Source organism: Perognathus longimembris, chromosome 10 (genome assembly GCF_023159225.1).
Source record: "Perognathus longimembris pacificus isolate PPM17 chromosome 10, ASM2315922v1, whole genome shotgun sequence".
Classification (NCBI taxonomy): Eukaryota; Metazoa; Chordata; class Mammalia; order Rodentia; family Heteromyidae; genus Perognathus; species Perognathus longimembris.
Window position 1 is genome coordinate 70,919,921 of NC_063170.1, and position 18,588 is coordinate 70,938,508.

Below are 18,588 nucleotides of genomic sequence, written 5' to 3' on the forward strand. Positions count from 1 at the left end.
GGCATTGGGGGGGCCGCCTGCAATCTCCCCGACACCACGCCCTGGGCTGCCCGGCACATAAAGGGCACCCCCACCAAGCTGGGGGGTGGGGGTGGGGGCTCGGCCTTCTCTCTTTCTCCCGTGTGCACAGGTACAGGACCTGGTGTGGCAGTGTAGGCTCAGATGAGACTGAGAAGGTTCTGGGAGGAGGATTCTTGGTGTGACCCTGAGTGTCAGGTGTTCAGACCATTTGAGTGACAACTACAAGCTGCGCCTGCCCCTTTCCGGTGTTCTGTGGAACTTTCTAGAGGTGGCTGGCCCGTTGATGGGAGGGTACTTGTGTATTCTCATGCTAAGAGATAGGGCAGCAAGCCAAGTACCCGTGGCTCACACCTGTAACCCTAGCTCCTCGGGAGGCTGAGAGCAGAGGATCCCAGGTCAAAGCCAGGCCAGGTAGAAAAGTCCACGAGAAACTTATCTCCAATAAACTACTCAGAAAAAAATGTTGGAAGTGGCGCTGTGGCTCAAGTGGTAGAGCCCTAGCCTCGAGCACAAAGAGGCTCAGGGACAGCGCTCAGGCCTTGAGTTCAAGCCCCAGGAACCAGCCGGGGAGGGGGGGAAGATAGTGCCCTAGTAAACCTCTGAGAGGGTACTGTCAGTAGACAGAGACCCCGGAAACAATTCCGAGACCAAGTATATAAAGAGCTTGGGACCAAAAGTTTGAGAACCACTGGGGTGTGTGTGTGTGTGTGTGTGTGTGTGTGTGTGTGTGTGTGTGTGTGTGTGTGAGAGAGAGGGGGGGGAGGAGGGAGGGAGAGAGAAAGAGCAAGAGAGAGCACTATTGATATAAAAGGACAGCTAAGGCTGATTTCAGCCGTGGAGAGAGAGGCAGATGGAATGGTGGGGATTGGGGCAGAACTGCTCAGCCTGTTCGCGGGGTCCAGCTGTAACTGCGCTGGTCTTCGGTGGCCAGACCACAGTGTGCACGCAGCATCGAGCCCCGCCACAAAGAGCACCCCTAGACTCCGTCGCAGCCTCCGAGCTGGAGCCGGTACGGTAGGCGGCGGGGATGCGAGGAGGCCGGAAGAGGCCCGTGTGGAGGGCGACTTCGCTGACCCGCACCTGGCCTCGCACGGGCTCTGTTCTCGGCTGCGGGGACGGCTGGCCGGAGGCCCCTCTCCCCAGCTGCCCCCCGGGGGACCCCGCTGCAGCACCCAAAAATGGAGACCAGGGAGTTCATAGCTGGTTCTACAGTCAGTGTCACATAATGAGTAAATAATCGCTTGGCTCCTAGTAGTAACTTTGTAGATGGGTTTGTTTGTATAGTTTACAATTCCAAAGGCGGGGGGGGGGGCATGTGGTGGGAAGCCCCCAATCTTGCTCCCATAGGAGGAAGGATGGACTGGGGGGGGGGCTTGTGGCGAAACAGTGCCAGTCTCCTGGTTGACGTGTTGTCAGTGTGCTGGGAGGGTCGTACGTGTGCCCGACCCCAGGGCAGCAGCGTGGTCCCGTGCGTGCCTGGGAATACAAGGGATGGCTCGGGCGTCAAGCAGATTTTCTCCGGAGGGCCGCTCTGCCTTGGCCTATCCAGGGAAGGCCTGGGTCTGCGGGACGGCCCGGGCGGTCGAGGTTGGCGGAGGTTCCCGTCCATGCGGGCGGCCGAGGGGAGAACGCCCAGCGCGGGGCTCCGGGGAGGGGGCGTGTGAGATGCAGATTACCCTTCACCAGGCTCCTAATTGCAGCACTGGCACCTTCTGTGCGCTGTCATTATAAACCGCCTTCCCGCACCCCAGGGGCCCCTCGCTGCTAATGTGTAGATGGCTGCGCTTTAGGGAGCCGGCTGGAGAGGCTGGAGCTGCCCGTGAGTTGTGTTGCAGTTGGGAGGAGATGCTGGTGAGGGCCCAGGGGCCGGGCCCGGGCTCCGCGGGCTCCCGAAGGGCTCCCGAAGGGCTCGCTGTCGCCTCCCTGGCCTCCGTCTGCTCCTGGACCGGGAGAGAAGGCCGCAGCAGCGGGGCTGTTTCCCGGGGATGGGGAGGAGGTGAGGCCCCAGTCCCGGGCTCCAGGCCGCCTCCTCTGCGGTAGGCAGACCGGACCACCCACTCACTCGGACCGCATTCTCATCCCCTCACTCTCTTTCCGGTACCGGGGTTTGAACTCGGGACCTTGAGGTTTCTAGACAGACGCTCTACCGCTTGAGCCATGCCCTCGGCCTTGTTTAGTTATTTTTCAGATAGGGTCTTGCGCTTTCTCCTTGGGCCGTCGGCCTCCTCCTGCCTGTTGCTTCCCGCCGCGTTGCTGAGTGAACAGGGCGGCCCCTCCACGCCCCGCTTGCTTGCTGACTTTTTGCCAGGTTGGCCTTGGATTACAATCCCTTCCGTCTCCAGATCCCGAGTAGCCGGTGTCGGCCGTGGCAGCCGCCAAACCTGGCCTGATGGTGTTGCTCACTGCAAAGCGGTTCTCAGGTTTCTGTCCCTCGCCAGGCAGGGTTTCTGATAGGCACCGGGGTCAGAGGCCGGGCGGGAACGGCATCGCGGGAGCCGGGGCGCGCTCCGTGGGTCCTCTCCCAGAGCCGCGCGCCCGGCCCGGGCGGACACGTCTCCCGTCTCTTCATCATGGCCGTGTATCACACGGGGCATCCCATTGCCACGCGGCTCTGCGGTCACAGATGCAAAGGCCCCCCGTGGGGGCCGCGCCCCCCATCCCCTTCCCCTCCCGGGGGCAGCCGACACCCACAGAGGTTCCGCATCGCCGTGTCTGCTCTGCTCTTTGCCCTTTGCTTTGTGTGGCGGGCCCTGCCCTGATCCGGCGCGCCCCCTCCTCTCCGGCACCCCTTGAGGTGTGAGGAGCACCCCTCCATTCGATCTGGCTGGCCGGCGGCGTCCCCGGGGCGGAGCTGGCCTCCACCCAGCCTCCTGCGCTTCGGGCGCTGGCTGACTTCTTCTCATGGGAAAATCCCCCCTGTGCCAAGGAGACGGGGCCCCCTACAGAGGAGCTGGCAAGCCTGTCTGAGACAGACGGGGGCAGACTGTGCCCACGCCCGCCCAGCCCCCGCCTGCTGAGGGGGAAAGCTCCCCCCACCCCCTCCCAGGGCAGCTTCCCTCCTCCACCCCGCCAGCCCCCATCCCTGGAGGGCCCTTCTCCCCCCCCCCCCCCCCCCCCCCCGTCCACACCGCAGATCCTGAGCATCGGCACCCTTTGCCCCGTAGGAAGGCCCCCCCCCCCCGGGGCTGCCAGTGACGCCCACGGCAGCACAGGGGCCTGCTCGGTGTGTGGACGGAGCTCACACCAGCGGGCATCGGGATCGAGGCACCCGAGGAGCAGAACTTGGCTTTCTGACTGTGGCCAGCCAGGGCCACTACAAAGAGGACCGCTGGCGCGGCGCAGAGAGAAGGTTCTGGCTGTGCCCAACCCCCCGGGGCGTGTGCTTAGGGCTAGATCACCCTAGATTACCCTAGATCAGCAGCCCCCCCGCCCCCACCCCTCGCCAGGTGGAATTGCTGTGAGGGGTGCGGGAGCTCAGCGCCGCCTCCCGGCCCCGCCCCCGCCCCCGCCCAGCCAGGGCCGAGGCCATGTCCACCGCGGAGGTGGTGTTTAAATCAATAGCACCCGGACGGCGGGATGGATGTTAACCTGCTTAAGTGTAGCTGGCATCGCAGGGGCCGTGACGGCTTCCGTTACGGGCCGGGCAGGCGGCCCCGCGGCTGGCTGTAAATAACGCAGCTCTTCATCACGGCGGAGGCCGCGGGCCGGGCCTGGCGCCGCGCGGCGCCTCTTCTTGGCCGCGAGCTCGGCGTTTAGGCGGCTCCCCGATGGCTACTTAGCGCCGGGCCCTGGGTCAGGGGTGCCGCGAGAGGGCGGCCCCGGGGCCCCGGCGTCGCGCTCCCCAGACGTCCCGCGTCGTCCGCTCCGCCGCGCCCGCGGCCCCCGTCTGAGTGGCGTCGGGAGGAGGGCGGGCTCCCGTGTCTGCTGCCGAAGGCCTTCCGCGGGCGCGGAGCCCCGGCCTCCGGGCACACGGGGCGTGAGATCGGCGCTTTCCGCAAAAGGGGGTCTGTTCTCACTTTTCTAGACTCGGCGGTGTGCAGAGAGATGGGGTGGAGTGCTGGCTTAAGGCAAAGGAGACCCCAGTGAGACAGGGGTGAGAAGGGGAGCCCCCCCCCACTCCTGGAGCTGTCCCCGAGCCAGTCGGTCACCGTCGGATGCTCACCGGGCGCTGGTTCAGCCTGGCACCGTCTGGGCTCGGGCAGCGAGCGGAGGCAGGAAGCAGGCAAGTGACCAAGCGAGGTCCTCCCCCACGGGGCCGGGCTTCTACGGCGAGCCCCACGGCCACCATTTAAGCCCTTGCCCGGCCCTCGCGTCCCTCCTGCGTGCCGGGCACCCGGTGCCCGCACACCTCGCCGCTCCTGGAGGGGCCCCGTGCGGGTGCCGAGGTCGGGACACACCTGTCGAGGGGCAGGAGGAGGGGGAGAGAGGAGGACACTCCTCGCCCTGCGAGCCCGCAGCCTCTGCCCTGGGCGCCGGAGCCCTGGAGCCGCCACCCCCACGCAGGGGTGGGGAGGGCAGAGCCGCAGGGCCCGCGTGGAGGGGGACAGGACCGCCCCAGGTGCACATTCTCCATGCCACCAACGGCTCGTGTCTAAGCAGATTCCCCCAGCCTTGTGTGCCCCCCCCCCACCTGTGAGGACAGTGCCCCCCCCCCACCTTCCGGCACTGGGGTCTTAAATGAGACGATGTCTGTAAAGTGCTGAGCGCGGGGCCTGTGTCTCGGGTGGGGGTGGGGGGGCGGCCTTCCCCGTGGTTAATGAAGTTCATGGGGCGCCTAGCATCACGGTTAATTAAGTTCACGGTTTGGCGGTCAAACGCAGCTGGGCTCAGGTTTCTGACGGGCCGGGCGCTGGTTGTGTGGTGTGGCCTGTGTCTCAGTTTACCCGTGAAGTGGAGGGTCGTGAAGGATTAGATTCCATCCCTGTGCAAAGTGCCTCCTGCGGGAGGAGGCGGCGAGGCGGGCCGGCCGGCCGGGTCCGCACACATGGCGCTGCGGTGCTGGGCTCTGCCCTGGTGGGGCCCGGGGCGGCGGTGGGGCCCGGGGCGGCGGTGGCACTGGGCTCTGGGTCCCCTCGGCGGGGTGGGACGCGGCCCCAGGCCGGGCATCGCTGAGGTCACTGCTGTGCTCTCTGACCTTGCGCGTGTGATGTCACTGTCCCCTTTGAGGAGCTGGGGACCCCCAGGCCCCCCCCCCCGCAGGCTCTGCCCCTTGCAGCCAGCAGCCGCCCCGCCCCAGGCCGGGAGTGCCCACAGTGCCGCCCCACAGTCCCCTCTCCCCGGAATCTGCCGTAGCTCCCTCCCTGGCGCTGCTTGCCAGGGGTGAGGGCCTGGCTTCCTCCCTGCTCCCCCGACAGCAGGAGCTGAGGCCCCTTGAGTCTCACAACCCTGGTGCCAGGCAGGTGCAGAACTGGCGCGGAGGTGGGGGGGGGGCGTCCCTGCCCAGGCTGAGCTGCCAGAGTGCAGGCGAGTTCCCCTGTGCTTGGGGGACAGGACCGAGGAGAGGAGGGGGGTTCAGAGAGGAGGGGGAGGTATTCGCGATGGGCTTTGAAGGGGCAGAGACTGCCGCCTAGACCGGGAGACCCACTCAGAAGTGGGAACCGCACCAGCAGAGGCTCGGGACGGGGAAGTGCGGGGGTCCTGTGGGAGTGTCCAGACTGGAGAGGCCGGACTGGGGGTGAGCAGAGCCGAATCACAGCCAAGCCTGGGCTCCGGCGGAAAACCAGAGGCTCCTGCCTCCTCGGGGGGACTCCCCCTCCCGTTGCCCCCCAACGCAAGGGAGGCCGGGCCTGTCCCACCTGCTTTGTTTTTAGTAAAATTAGGAAAGAAGCTGGCTTGCAGGTGCTTCCTATGACAAATGGCCTGAAGTTCGGAAGTAAGATGTCCAAGCTGCATTTATCGGGGAGCATTTCCTCCTGGGAGATGGCCGACCGCTGCCCCCGAGCGGGCGCTCTGGGGTTGTGGGTCCGGCGCCTGCCTGTCCGGGTGCCTCTGACTTCTTGATTTTGAGGTAGAGTTGGCTGTGAGGCCGACCTCAGGCTTCTGGGCTTAGGCCGTCCTCCTGCTTCAGGCTCCACGTGCTGGGGGTCCAAGGCCGGGCACCAGGCCGGGCCCCGCCGGCTTCTCTTCTGTGTCCCGGGTCATGGGCAGAAGGCCCGTTTCGCACGTGGGTTACAGTGGTTTCTTAATCGCCCCGCCCCCATCTGCTTATTGGCCCCCTCCCAGCCCGGGCACCCCAGCAGCGAGGCAGGAAGCCCGGGCTTAGCATCGCTGTGTTCAGTGCCCGTCTGTAAGCAGGATTCGGGCTTGGGAGGTGGCCGAGGAGCTTTACCGCAGGCCCGAGGCCCGGCATGCGTCCTTCCTGTGACTCCAGGACTCGAGGCGTGGTGAGGAGGGACGGTGGAGGCCAGCTGGAAACCGCTCCGTCCGCTTTGCAGCTGGGCACAGACACAGCCCGCTTAAGGAGGAGAGCGGGAGCAGCCTGAGCGATGGCCAGGCGCCCGGTGGCACTTCGTGGCTTTGTGGCTGGCTGCGGTGGCCTTGAAGGGCCATCCGTGGCTGGATGTGGGCGAGGCCTGCAAGGCCAGCATCAGGAGGCAGGAGGTTCGTGAGTTCTAGGCCAGCCTGAGCTACACACTGAATGCTGACTCAAAGAGCTTCTAGGAGATGCTGGAGGAAGGCCAGGCCCTCCTGCCTTGTGCGCCGCCAGGCTTTTTGTGGGTTCTTTTATTACACTGGCTTTTATGGGGGGGGGGGTCGGTCATGGGGCTTGAACTCAGGGCCTGTGCGCTGTCCCTGAGCTTTTTCTCTCAAGGCTCTACCACTTGGAGCCACAACTCCACTTCTGGCTTTCTGGGGAGGTTAACTAAGAGCCTCATAGACCTTCCTGCCGGGGCTGGCTTCCGACCATGGTCCTGGGATCTCAGCCTCCTGAGTGGCGGGATTACAGGTGTGAGCCACCTGCACGGGGCTGGCACGGGCTTCTAAAAAATCAGCCAACCTGGGCTTAAGAACCAGAATGCCGTCAGAGCTCCAGCTCTCCGCAGGGCGGGCGCCCGGTCCTCCTGAAGGCAGCCAGGGCATTTGCTCTCGGGTGTCTGTCGGGTGGTCGGTGAGGGGCTGAGGCTGGGGTACAGCCACGAGGGAGCACACCCGCCTGCGTGTCCAGGTCCGGGCTCCCCCCACCAGCAAGCCCGCGGCGGTGGGTTGCGTGTTTCCTGAGTCTGCCCTGCTGTTCCAAATATTCTCCCCGGCACCCACAGACAGTGTGGGCAGAGTCCTGCCCGCCCCTCTCCCGCCCCTCCCTCCCCAGCCAGGGTGTGCTCAGTTTCATCACCTTCTTCCTCCCCTGCGTGTACTCTGCTCTGCAGAGCCCTGGGGGTCTGGCGGGGGGGGGGGGAACTTCCTGTCCTGACCCGAGCCCTGAGGGGCGCCACTCACTCGCGTCACTCCCGGACCCGGCACGGGGTCGTGGGTCTGAGGCGCTCCGCACTCACGCTCTCCGCCCTTCGTAACCCACATGCAGGTGGTGGTTCCTTGCCAGTGAAACAGACAGTGGCAGGCGCCAGGCCCTGGGCACCGGGGGCTGCCAGGCCCCGCCGCGGCGGGCTCGGGGCTGCTGGGAAGGGCCAGGCCCAGCGCTGCCCGTTGGAATGGGGAGGGCACAGGCGGCGGCCACGCGTGCTGGGGACTTTCTGACTGGGACGAGGGACCTGTCCGGTAGCTTCTTGGCGAAAGATGGGCTTGAACCCGAACCTGCCTCCGGGTCTCGGCTGTGATCCGGACAGCAGGGGGTCCGGGGCCTGGAAGACTCGGCCCTGAGACGCTTAGCATTGCTTGACGTGCAGAGGGGTGCGGTCCCATGTGTCGTGGCACCGTGCGGTGCGGTGTGGCGTGATACGCTAGGGGGTGGCACCGCGTGGCAGATGGGAGGAAGTGCAGTGGAGATAAGAGCTGGAGATGTGGCCCAGCGCCAGGCCACACAGACCTGGGGGTCAGCCGCGGGGAAGAACCAGACTTCAACCTGTCAGGCTGCAAAGAGGGGTGGCACCTAGCTGGCTTAGAACAGCAGAAGGCTCTAGAAAGACAGAAGACGCTTGGAAAACAGGGATGGGGACATGGCTGAGTTGTGGCATGTAAAATGGGTCAAAGCATACAACTCAGAACTAAAACCCAGGACACCACAGTGGAACTGAACATTTCTACGGCTTTGGTTTTTGTTTTGCCAGTCCTGGGGCTTCACATCGGGGCCTGGGCACTGTCCTCGAGCTCCTTTTTGCTCAAGGATAAAGCTCTACCCTTGAGCCACAGCACTACTTCCAGCCTTTTCTGTGTATGTGGTGTTGAGGAACTGAACCCAGGGCTACATGCATGCTAGGCAAGCCCTCTACCACTAGGCCACACTCCCAGCCCTTAGTATGGCTTTTTTGCATCCTTCAAAGCCCAGCTCATCACTGGAGCTATAGAGTCTGTCTTCCACTGTCCACTGGGAGACGCTTGGAAATCCTAATGATGTCTCTGCATTGAGGCCTCAGAAGACAGGGACAGGTAAGTGCTGATTAGTGCTTGCTAAATCACATAGCAATGGTGCGTCGGCTGGATAGAGTGAGTGCTGAGCCAGACTTTGAGGGAAGGGAGTTTCAGAAGGTGAAGCACTTTGCCCAAATGGGACGGGTAAGGGTTCTGCCTAGTCTTGTCACCTGGGCAGGAAATGGGCCTTCTCTGCTCCCCGACTGTCCCTCTCTTCTCCTTGTTTCCATTCGGTTCCCTCACTTTTTCTCTGCCAGACAGTTACGGGGCAGGAGCTAGAAGCACACTAGGGACAAGAAGAGAGAACAAGAAACGCACAGACGTTTGGTTTCCAGGGACTCCATCCTCTGGCATTTCAGGTGCTATCAGAGAAACTCAGTCCCTTTTAGATGGGGGCAGGAATTCCGTCTGGGAGACAGATGAGGCATGGCCTGGGCCTAGAGTTCTCGGAGAATGGGTGCAGTGGGGCTCTCTGAGCCGGTGTCCAGGGCTGAGCTGGGGAATCCTCTTGGTTCTACTTATTGCTGGCTCTCCCCTCCCTCCCTCCCTCCCTCCCTCCCTCCCTCCCTCCCAGAGTTGCCACTTTGGGGTTGTGTGTCTGTAACATAGCAAAGGAAGCCTGGAGACTTGCAGGTGAGAAGTGGGTCCGGTGAAGGTGGAGTGGGTGGAACGGGTGGATTTGATGGTGTGGAGACCCCCTTGCCAGGAATACCTGAGTACTCCACAGGCGTGGGTGCTGGGCACGGTACTCCCTTCTGGGAGCCGGTGGGGCGGGCTCCTCGGGCCCCAGGCTCAGGACCCGCGTCTGCAGAGCCCACGCCGGGAGGAAGGTGTGGCTGTCGGTAGGCCCGGGCGGTGGGAGCGCGCAGGCTCCTTCCAGGGCCTACGTGCGGCGGCTCAGCTGCGGCGGCCCCAGGCTGGTTCCGGGCCGGCGCGTTGGACTCGGCTCCGCCCGCAGGCTCCCCGCGGCCCCGCCCCGCTCGCCGCGGCCCCGCCCCGCTCGCCCAGACCCCCGCCCGACGGCGCCTGCGCGGCCCCGCCCCGCTCGCCGAGGCCCCGCCCCCGCAGCCCGGCGCCGCCCTCTCCGGGGGCCCCGCCCCTCCGCCGGCGGCCCCGCCCCCTCCGGGGCCACATTCCTCGGGCCGCTGGCGGGCTGCGCCGGGCCGGCGGGCGGCGGCGGCGGAGGGGCGGGCTCGGCCGGGCCGGGGTGCGGACTCCGGGGCCTGCGGGCGCCGGGCCCGAAGAAGCCGGCGTGGTCGCGTGGCCGGTGGTCTGTGTCCGGGCGGCCGGGTAGCGGCGCCGGGGTCTGGCGGCCGGAGGCCCGAGGCCGGGCCTGGGTCCCGGGCGCCGGCCCGTCAGCCCCGCCGCGGCCGCCATGTGGTGCCTGCACTGCCACTCGGAGCGGACGCAGTCCCTGCTGGAGCTGGAGCTCGACAGCGGGTGAGGCCGCGAGGGCGGCGGGGCGGCGGGCCGGGGGCGGCGGGACGGCCGCCGGCGACTCGGGGGCTCCACGGGCCGAAGGCGGCGGCGGTGGGGCGCGGAGTTCCCCGCGGGGCGAGAGCCAGGGCGCCCGCGTCCGGCGGGGAGGCCCCGGGCCGGGAGGCGAGGCCGCCCTCGGCCTGCTTGCTGGAGATCGCGGGTGGGGTGGGGTGTGTGTCCGCCGGGGCACCTGGGGCGCGCGCGGGGCGCTGTGGGTGACCCAGTGCGGGTGTGAGGGGGGCTGGAGGAGGGGGAGCCGCGCTTCTGTGTGGGCCCGCGGAGCCCGGCCCGCTGTTCCAGGGGCCTGTGGGCAGCTGGCCGCCTGTGTTTATGGAGAGGGAGAGAGTGCGCGTGTGTGCTGGGAATATTGATTTTCTTTCTCTCCTGCACAGCTGCCCCGCGCTGTCTGCGGGCCCCTCCGAGGAGCAGGGTGGGGGGCCCGGGGGCTGTGGACAAGCAGGCTTGGCCGTGTCCAGTCCCTTCTGGGGGACTACAGGCAGTCGCATGAACGGGCAACTGTTCTCTGCCCCCTCCCTCCTCCAAGCCAAGGGCTCTGGGCCTCAGGCTCTGGAGTGGGGTTGTGGGAGGGGTGGCTCCCATGGATCCAAATGCTCGTGGCGTCTGGCTGGAGGCCAGGCAAGCTGCAGCTGCAGGGCCATCTGTCTGGGATGGGGGGCATTGTCTTGGTATGGGGGTCACACTGTTTATGTCTCACACATACTTCCACCCTGTGCAGTTCATCAGCTGTGCCATGCGGTGTTGTGTTTGCAATCCTAGTTGTGCGGCGCCACCATCCCGCTGTTGCAGAAGAGCCAACAGGTGGGCATGAAGTCTGCTCAAGACTAAACCCCGGGTGTACTGAGAGCCCGTGGCGGGCCAGGCCCTGCCCGGGACCAGCGATGCAGCAGAGAACTCAACATAGTTTTTGTCTCGCGTGTGTCATGGGCACCGTGACCACAAGCAAGGGGGCTCCCTGTCCTGGCTGTACTTCTCACCCCCAGCTGGAGAGGATGAAGGTCGTCCTGCTTCTTTCTCTACCTCCCCGAGATCTCCATCCCAGTGAGCATGCCCTGGCCTCTCCTTTGCAGACGCAGCAGGCCCTCTGTGTCTGATGTAGGTCTCCCAGCTGCGGGGAGCGCTGCGGGGAGCCCTGCGGGGCCTGGGCTGCGGCTGACAGCTGCCGCCCCCCACATAGCAGCGCCAGCTGTCCACTCAGGTGCAGCTGCTGTTTACCCCCGTCAGCCTCCAAGTGGGTGGGGCTCAGTTGCTCTAGAGCTCCTGGTGCGAGCCTTCGTGGAAGGCTGGGGAGAATCTCCATCCTTAGGTGTCGCAGGTGGAACTCGGTGCTCCTGGGGTCACAGGACCTTCAGGAGCCTGCTTCTTCCCCACCCAAAGCCCTTGTACCTGGCCATCTCCTGCTTCCTACGTGCTCCTGACCCCGGGTACCAGCCAGCCAGCCTCCCCACCCCGCAGGCTTCTGAACAGCAGTGGGCTCCCGGCCCCCGTGTGCCCAGTGCTGCACTGCACCCCCGCCTGGTGGCACCGCAGGGCACCCTTTTACCCTTGGCTCACCCTTGTCCCTGCTCAGAGAGTCAGGGGCCAGGACTGGCCCAGAATACCCCAGGGGGAGCCGGGAGCAGGACCCAGCTGTTGGGGAGGAGAGTGGACTCCAGGGGCCCCCACCAGCATCTCAAGCTTTTGCCCCAGGAAGTCGGACTCTGAACTAGTTGTGCTAATATTTACACAGCCTGGCTTCAGACACATGGATGGGCAGGACTGACAGCTGCGCGGTTGAATAACGTGGTGACTGGCAGATGGGTGTTTCTGGATGGGCTCTGTGTGCGTGCGTGTGCAGGGGTGTGTGGCTGCTGTAGGGTCTCTGAGCCCAGGGGTCACGGTTTGCCAGGAGAATCCCTACATTCAGGGAGGCAAACTCCTCCCCCTCCCCCCCCAATCCCAGCTCAGTTTTGTGCACTCATACGCGTTATTGCCTCCCTCTGTGCCTGATTCCCCTGTCGTGGCAGTGGCCCAGGGTCCTCAGAAGGTGGTGGTCTCGCAGGGCTGGTCAGCCATGCGGCCTCCAGCTCCAGGCCGCCTTTGTTCAAGTCAGCACTCGGCTTCTCCCCACTGCCAGCCAGGGTCCACTGCGCTTTCTTCCTTCCTCTTTCGTCAGTTTCCTTTGACTGAGGATGCTGTCTGGAATATCCGCCCAGGAAGCAGAGGGCCAGGGAAGCAACCCTGCTCCAGTGGGTTGGGCCCCAGCTGGAGGGCTAGGCGCTGTCCCCACACCAGTGTGTGTTTGGGGAAGAAGATAAAGGCTGTTGAGTGCGATTTATCATCGATCCTCAAAAGCGAATCATGATGAGTTTAAAGGCCCTTGAGGCTCTTGAAGAATTAATTGGTGTGGCCTTAGAGGACCTGGCTCTTCCCACTGTGTGAGCTGCTGCAGAGAGAAAATTGATGGCAATTATGGTAGAAGATGTGGCATGGTGCCACCTGGACCCGCCAGCTCCGCTCTGCTCCCTTCTTAGGGGAGTGCTTCTCCAAGGCCTGCGCCCGAGGCCCGGCCCGCCTCGCCCCGCTCCCGGTCACAGACGCAGGAGAGAGCACGCGCACCAACCCCTCGGGGCCTGGAGGAGCCCTTTGTTTTCTAGGGAGAGGAGGGGTCCCGGGGGCACCCCCACGTGCACTTCCCTGCGTTTCCTCTGTTCACACCATGAACACTTGCTGAGCACGGACCTCGTGCCCGCCCTGGGCTAGCGTGAGAGCCACCGCGTGGTATTGTGAAACTGCGCGTCACCGGAGTCTAGGCTGGAGGCCACGCTGACCCCTGACCCCACCACTCCCAGCCCATGGCTCCCTCTCTGAACCTTGGTTTTTCTCATCTATGAAGTGGAGCCAGAGGGAGCTGGGAGGTGATGTGCAGCTTGGCCTGCTAATTGTCCAGCCGGGCAGTGAGTGGCCGCTCTTGTCACCTCCCCTGCCGTCACCACCTCTCCCTCTGGGGACAGGGGCTGCCGGGCTAAGCGGTTCCTCGGTTCCCTGTGGTTTTCTTCTGGCTGTTTCCGGGAGCTGAGGGTTGGTAGCTCTGTCCCGAGTCCTCTTGGTCCCGCTTGGATGTTTTTTCTACCTTGTTTGTACATGGCTGCGGCCCCTTCCTGGAAGAAACCATTCCTCCCAATTTAGTTCCTCGGCCTGCGGATTCCTGCTTGAACTGAACCATCAGTTTGAACTTCAGGCCCATGTGGAACCCCACTTGTAGAGATAGGAAACGGTGACTGTGTTTGTTTTTTCCTCTTTACTCAGAGATTAGCGCCACGGTACTAGCGGTTCAGCTGCCACTTACCGACGCTATGTGAATGGCTCCATTCTTCAGGCCGTTTGTGAGCACAGGCTTTGCGTCCCTGGGGCTCATGGTGGGTGGGAAGTGCCCAGGGCCCCTGGCCAGGAAGGGCTGGTGCTAGGATCCAGGCTCCCGCTGCCCCGCCGCAGAGTCGGTGCTCAAGCCAGCCTCTGCTTCCTCTGGGTCAGATCGTCTTTGGCAAAATATGTCACCATCATAAATGGGCCTGTTCTCTCCCGAGGCCAGAATGCGGGCATGTTTGGTGCCCACACTGGCTCTCCTGGCGCCTCATCTCCTTCCCAGGAGCTCCAGGGGACCTGGGCACCAGTGTTCAGTCCCAAGCCCTTAGGGCGTGTTGTTCCCTTCCACAGCCCGGCCCGGCCCAGGCTCTGTGTGGGCAGGGACTTGGGGACAGAAGCTAGCTGTCCCCTGACTGGCTAAGAGAACCAGCCCTGCGTGGTGAGGAAAGCCAAGGCCTATGATGTCATTACAAGACAAATGGGTGTGGGGCCTGGACGGGGTCCCCTGGGATGGGGGAGGATCCTCATAAACGAGGAAGCTTGGACGAGTCCTCGGCAGGGCAGGGCCGCCGCAGGCTCCCACGTGGAAAGGGCCCAGGCCGCTTGGAGTCTGCCTTGCTCTCCCCCTCACCTGCTTTCCACGTAGAAGCCAAGTGCTTGCTCTTGTCTCTGGCTGGACTGCTAGGTAGTATAAGTGTCCAATGCATTACTGCGTGAAAGTGTTCAAACCATGTCTTATATGAGCACCGAATATAGTTACAATCATTCTTATTTAATTTACTTATTAATTTGACTTATTTAATTGTTCTCACTTAACATAGCTATGATTGTTCTTATTTATTCTGGCTTTTTGTGGTTATTACGAAGCTTTGAAAGTCACCTCCCTGAAGAGGAGGCTTCCCAGAAAGCCTGGCCAGAGCTGGCCCTGATTGGTTGGTGGTTCTGGCTGCCCACATCTCCCCACCCTGGGCCTCAGTTTCCACACCTGCAAGTAGGCAGAGCGTGGATGTGGAATCCCGTGGTTAAAAGATTCTGGAGGCAGACCCGCCGCTTTCAAATCAAGCAGGCCCCCGCCCCGTCCCCCCGGTCAGGTACATGCCCTCGTCTGAAAACAAAACCATAATAACTCTTTTTTGGGTGAGATGTGCTTAGCGTGGACCAACTTCAAGTGCTGCCACGGGGCGAAGCACGAGGCTCTGCCGCACTGTCTCGGGGATCTGGGCCCCTTGTCGTCCCGTGCCTCCGTTTCCCTGTTTGTGACAGGCACTAACCTGCAGAAAGTGCTCCGCCAGTACATGGGAGCCTCCTGACAGCAGACGGTGGGAAGCGGCCAAGCCCAGACTCGAGGGGGCCACGTTGCCACCGTCCAACAACCCACGGGGAAGCGGTCACTCTGCTGGGCGCAGAGAGGAGAGGAGGAAGAAGACACCGCGCGCGCGCACGCGCGCGCGTGTGTGTGTGTGTGTGTGTTTAGGCCCCTGAGGCTGCGGACAGTGAGGGCAGTGCCCAGCCCCACTTGGGGAGAAGTGCCTGGCCCCATGCAGGGGGGCAAGAACCCCCCCAATGGTGTTGTGGAGCCCCTGGGGTGCAGTGCCCCCTGGGGAGCGGTGCAGTGGAGCCCCTGGGGTGCAGTGCCCCCTGGGGAGTGGTGCAGTGGAGCCCCTGGGGTGCAGTGCCCGCTGGGGCGCAGTGCCCCCCTGGGGAGCGGTGCAGTGGAGCCCCTGGGGGCGCAGTGCCCCCTGGGGAGCGGTGCAGTGGAGCCCCTGGGGCGCAGTGCCCCCTGGGGAGCGGTGCAGTGGAGCCCCTGGGGCGCAGTGCCCCCTGGGGAGCGGTGCAGTGGCCTCTCTAGGCCTCTGAATTGGTGGCTGTGCTGAGCTCCTGCTCCCCGGGCTGGGCCGCTTCTGGCACCTAACCAGGCTCAGAGTTGGGGGCCCAGCCTCAGTCGGCAGCCTGGGGTCCCCAGGCCTGTGGCTCTGCCCCTTCTCAGCCAGCCGGACGGCGGGTGGGCGCCAGGCACCTGCCGACGCCTAGGAGCCTCGTGGGCAGACGGGTGGGGGCTGGGCGTGACAGGCCGTGAGTGCGGCCGCGCCGCAGATGGAGCTGCTTCCCAGGCCTTCTGCGAAGCCGGGGGCTGAGGCTTGGTTGTGGAGGTTCCTTCCTCCACAAAGAGACGGGTGGTCCACACCAGCCGCAGGAGTTTCCGTAGGCCAGGGCGTGGACACGGGATGCCGGGTGATCGCGGCGTGGATTGCCACACAGGGCCTGCCGCACGGGGCACGCGGAGTGGGGCTGTGTGGCTTGGCCCGCGTGGGGCGCGGGGAGTGGGGCTGTGTGTGGACGGCCGGGGTGGGGTGCGGATAGCAGGGGCTGTGTGTGGACGGCCGGGGTGGGGTGCGGGGAGTGGGGGCTGTGTGTGGACGGCCAGGGTGGGGTGCGGGGAGTGGGGTTGTGTGTGGACGGCCGGGGTGGGGTGTGGGGAGTGGGGCTGTGTGTGGACGGCCGGGGTGGGGCGCGGGGAGTGGGGCTGTGTGTGGACGGCCTGGGTAGGGTGCGGATAGTAGGGGCTGTGTGTGGACGGCCGGGGTGGGGTGTGGATAGTAGGGGCTGTGTGTGGACAGCCGGGGTGGGGTGCGGATAGTAGGGGCTGTGTGTGGGGTGCGGGGAGTGGGGCTTTGTGTGGACGGCCGGGGTGGGGTGTGGGGAGTGGGGCTGTGTGTGGACGGCCGGGGTGGGGTGCGGGGAGTGGGGCTGTGTGTGGACGGCCTGGGTAGGGTGCGGATAGTAGGGGCTGTGTGTGGACGGCCGGGGTGGGGTGTGGATAGTAGGGGCTGTGTGTGGGGTGCGGGGAGTGGGGCTTTGTGTGGACGGCCGGGGTGGGGTGTGGGGAGTGGGGCTGTGTGTGGACGGCCGGGGTGGGGTGCGGGGAGTGGGGCTGTGTGTGGACGGCCTGGGTAGGGTGCGGATAGTAGGGGCTGTGTGTGGACGGCCGGGGTGGGGTGTGGATAGTAGGGGCTGTGTGTTGGCGTGGGGTGGGGTGCGGGGAGTGGGGCTGTGTGTGCACGGCCGGGGTGGGGTGTGGATAGTAGGGGCTGTGTGTGGACGGCCGGGGTGGGGTGTGGATAGTAGGGGCTGTGTGTGGACGGCCGGGGTGGGGTGTGGATAGTAGGGGCTGTGTGTGGACGGCCGGGGTGGGGTGTGGATAGTAGGGGCTGTGTGTGGACGGCCGGGGTGGGGTGTGGATAGTAGGGGCTGTGTGTGTTGGCGTGGGGTGGGGTGTGGATAGTAGGGGCTGTGTGTGGACGGCCGGGGTGGGGTGCAGATAGTAGGGGCTGTGTGTTGGCATGGGGTGGGGTGCGGGGAGTGGGGGCTGTGTGTGCACGGCCGGGGTGGGGTGCGGATAGTAGGGGCTGTGTGTGGACGGCCGGGGTGGGGTGCGGGGAGTGGGGGCTGTGTGTGCACGGCCGGGGTGGGGTGTGGGGAGTGGGGGCTGTGTGTGGACGGCCAGGGTGGGGTGTGGATAGTAGGGGCTGTGTGTGGACGGCCGGGGTGGGGTGTGGATAGTAGGGGCTGTGTGTGGACGGCCGGGGTGGGGTGCGGGGAGTGGGGCTGTGTGTGCACGGCCGGGGTGGGGTGCGGGGAGTGGGGCTGTGTGTGCTTGGCCCGCGTGGGGCGCGGGGAGTGGGGCTGTGTGTGGACGGCCGGGGTGGGGTGTGGATAGTAGGGGCTGTGTGTGTTGGCATGGGGTGGGGTGCGGATAGTAGGGGCTGTGTGTGGGCGGCCGGGGTGGGGTGCGGATAGTAGGGGCTGTGTGTGTTGGCGTGGGGTGGGGTGCAGATAGTAGGGGCTGTGTGTGTTGGCGTGGGGTGGGGTGCGGGGAGTAGGGGCTGTGTGTGGACGGCCGGGGTGGGGTGTGGATAGTAGTGGGGTTGCGCTCAGCCGCCTGGGGAGGTGGAGCGTGGGGGCTGTGTGTGTTGGCGCGGGTTGGGAGCTTAGTGCTCCCTGTTCAGTACTGCTGTGTACTTTAGAAAGGCCGATGGTGCTGGGCCCTGGGCGCGGCCTCCCTGGCCTGTGGGGTGGGCCGTGGCCGCCAGGCTGGGCAGCAGGCTTGTGTCTCTGGCGGTGCCCACCCTCTCCGGGCCGCTCTCCCCAGCCGGTGCCTCCTGCCCAGCCCTGTCTGCTGGAGCCCGCCACAGAGCGGCTTTGTGCAAGCCCGTTCCGCGCGTAGGGAAGTGACTAGAGGCCTCTGTGTTTAATTTGGCTCCGCCGGGAGGGTCTTTGGCTGTGCGTGTGTATGTGTGTGGGGTTCTGAAGAGTCTTTCTGAGGGAGCCCAGGGGTCGGAAGCGCTGGTCATCTTTGTGCAGTCAAAGCCAACAAGAGCTGCCCTGCCTGGGCGGCCGGGCCTGGGTGGAGGAGGGGCTGCAGGAAATGGTGAGCGAAAGCCCGGGAGGAAGCAAGCGGGGAGGAGGCCCGAGCCACCGGGGGCGAGGTTGTGGCTGGGAGCAGAGGTGTCAGCGTCGGTCTCTAGACCCCGTGGGCAGAGTGGGGGGGGGTGAGTAGAGGTGGGGGGCAGGCCACAGGCTTGCTGTGCCGTGGCTGGCTGGGATTCTTCTCGTTCCCCCCCTTTCCATGGAGTTCAGGGCTCCAGCCCCCCCAACCCCCCGGCCCCGTTCCTGGCCAGCGCCGGGAGCTGACTCCGCACCCCCACTGGGCGAGGGGGTGGAGCAGCAGCCTCTGTCTGATGAGACCTTGGCGCCCCGCGAGGTGAGGTCGCCCGTCCTGTCCTCAGCCTGCAGTGGGGACACCAGTCTGTCCCCTGTCTGCCCACTGGCGCGTCTGGGGCCTTCTTTCCCCACGCACGCTGGCGTTCTGGGGTGGGAGGAGCTCGGGTTTCACCCCCCGACAGTCTAGCTTGGAACAAGCAGCGGGTATCCGGTGGCCTCTCCATTGTGTCCTGGCCCTGCACCCCAGCATGGGGCGGCTGGACGGTGAGGCGTGGCCGCCCCCGCGGTCCACGGCGGTGGGTGGGGTCCGGGGGCTGAGTCTCCTAAAAACCAAACACAGGATCAGCAGTGAGGAGGCCTCGGGGTTCCCCAGCCCCGCTGGGACCTCTGTGGGTCCCATCCCGTCTCTTGGGACTTGGTGTTGTAAATCAGGTTCTCAGAAGTGGCCGTCCTGAGCTGTGGTCCCTGTCCTGCTCT

At 65.1% G+C, this 18,588-nt stretch overlaps 1 protein-coding gene across 1 annotated transcript in view; it reads left to right on the forward strand.

The window, feature by feature from the left end:
* Positions 1-9,745: 9,745 nt before the first annotated feature.
* The window catches only part of Iqsec1 (IQ motif and Sec7 domain ArfGEF 1), a 54,198-nt gene continuing 45,355 nt past the window's right edge, over positions 9,746-18,588 (forward strand). The window contains 1 exon segment of the mRNA XM_048356343.1: positions 9,746-9,987. Within this exon segment, the coding sequence (XP_048212300.1) occupies positions 9,923-9,987 (65 nt within the window). The 5' untranslated portion in view covers positions 9,746-9,922.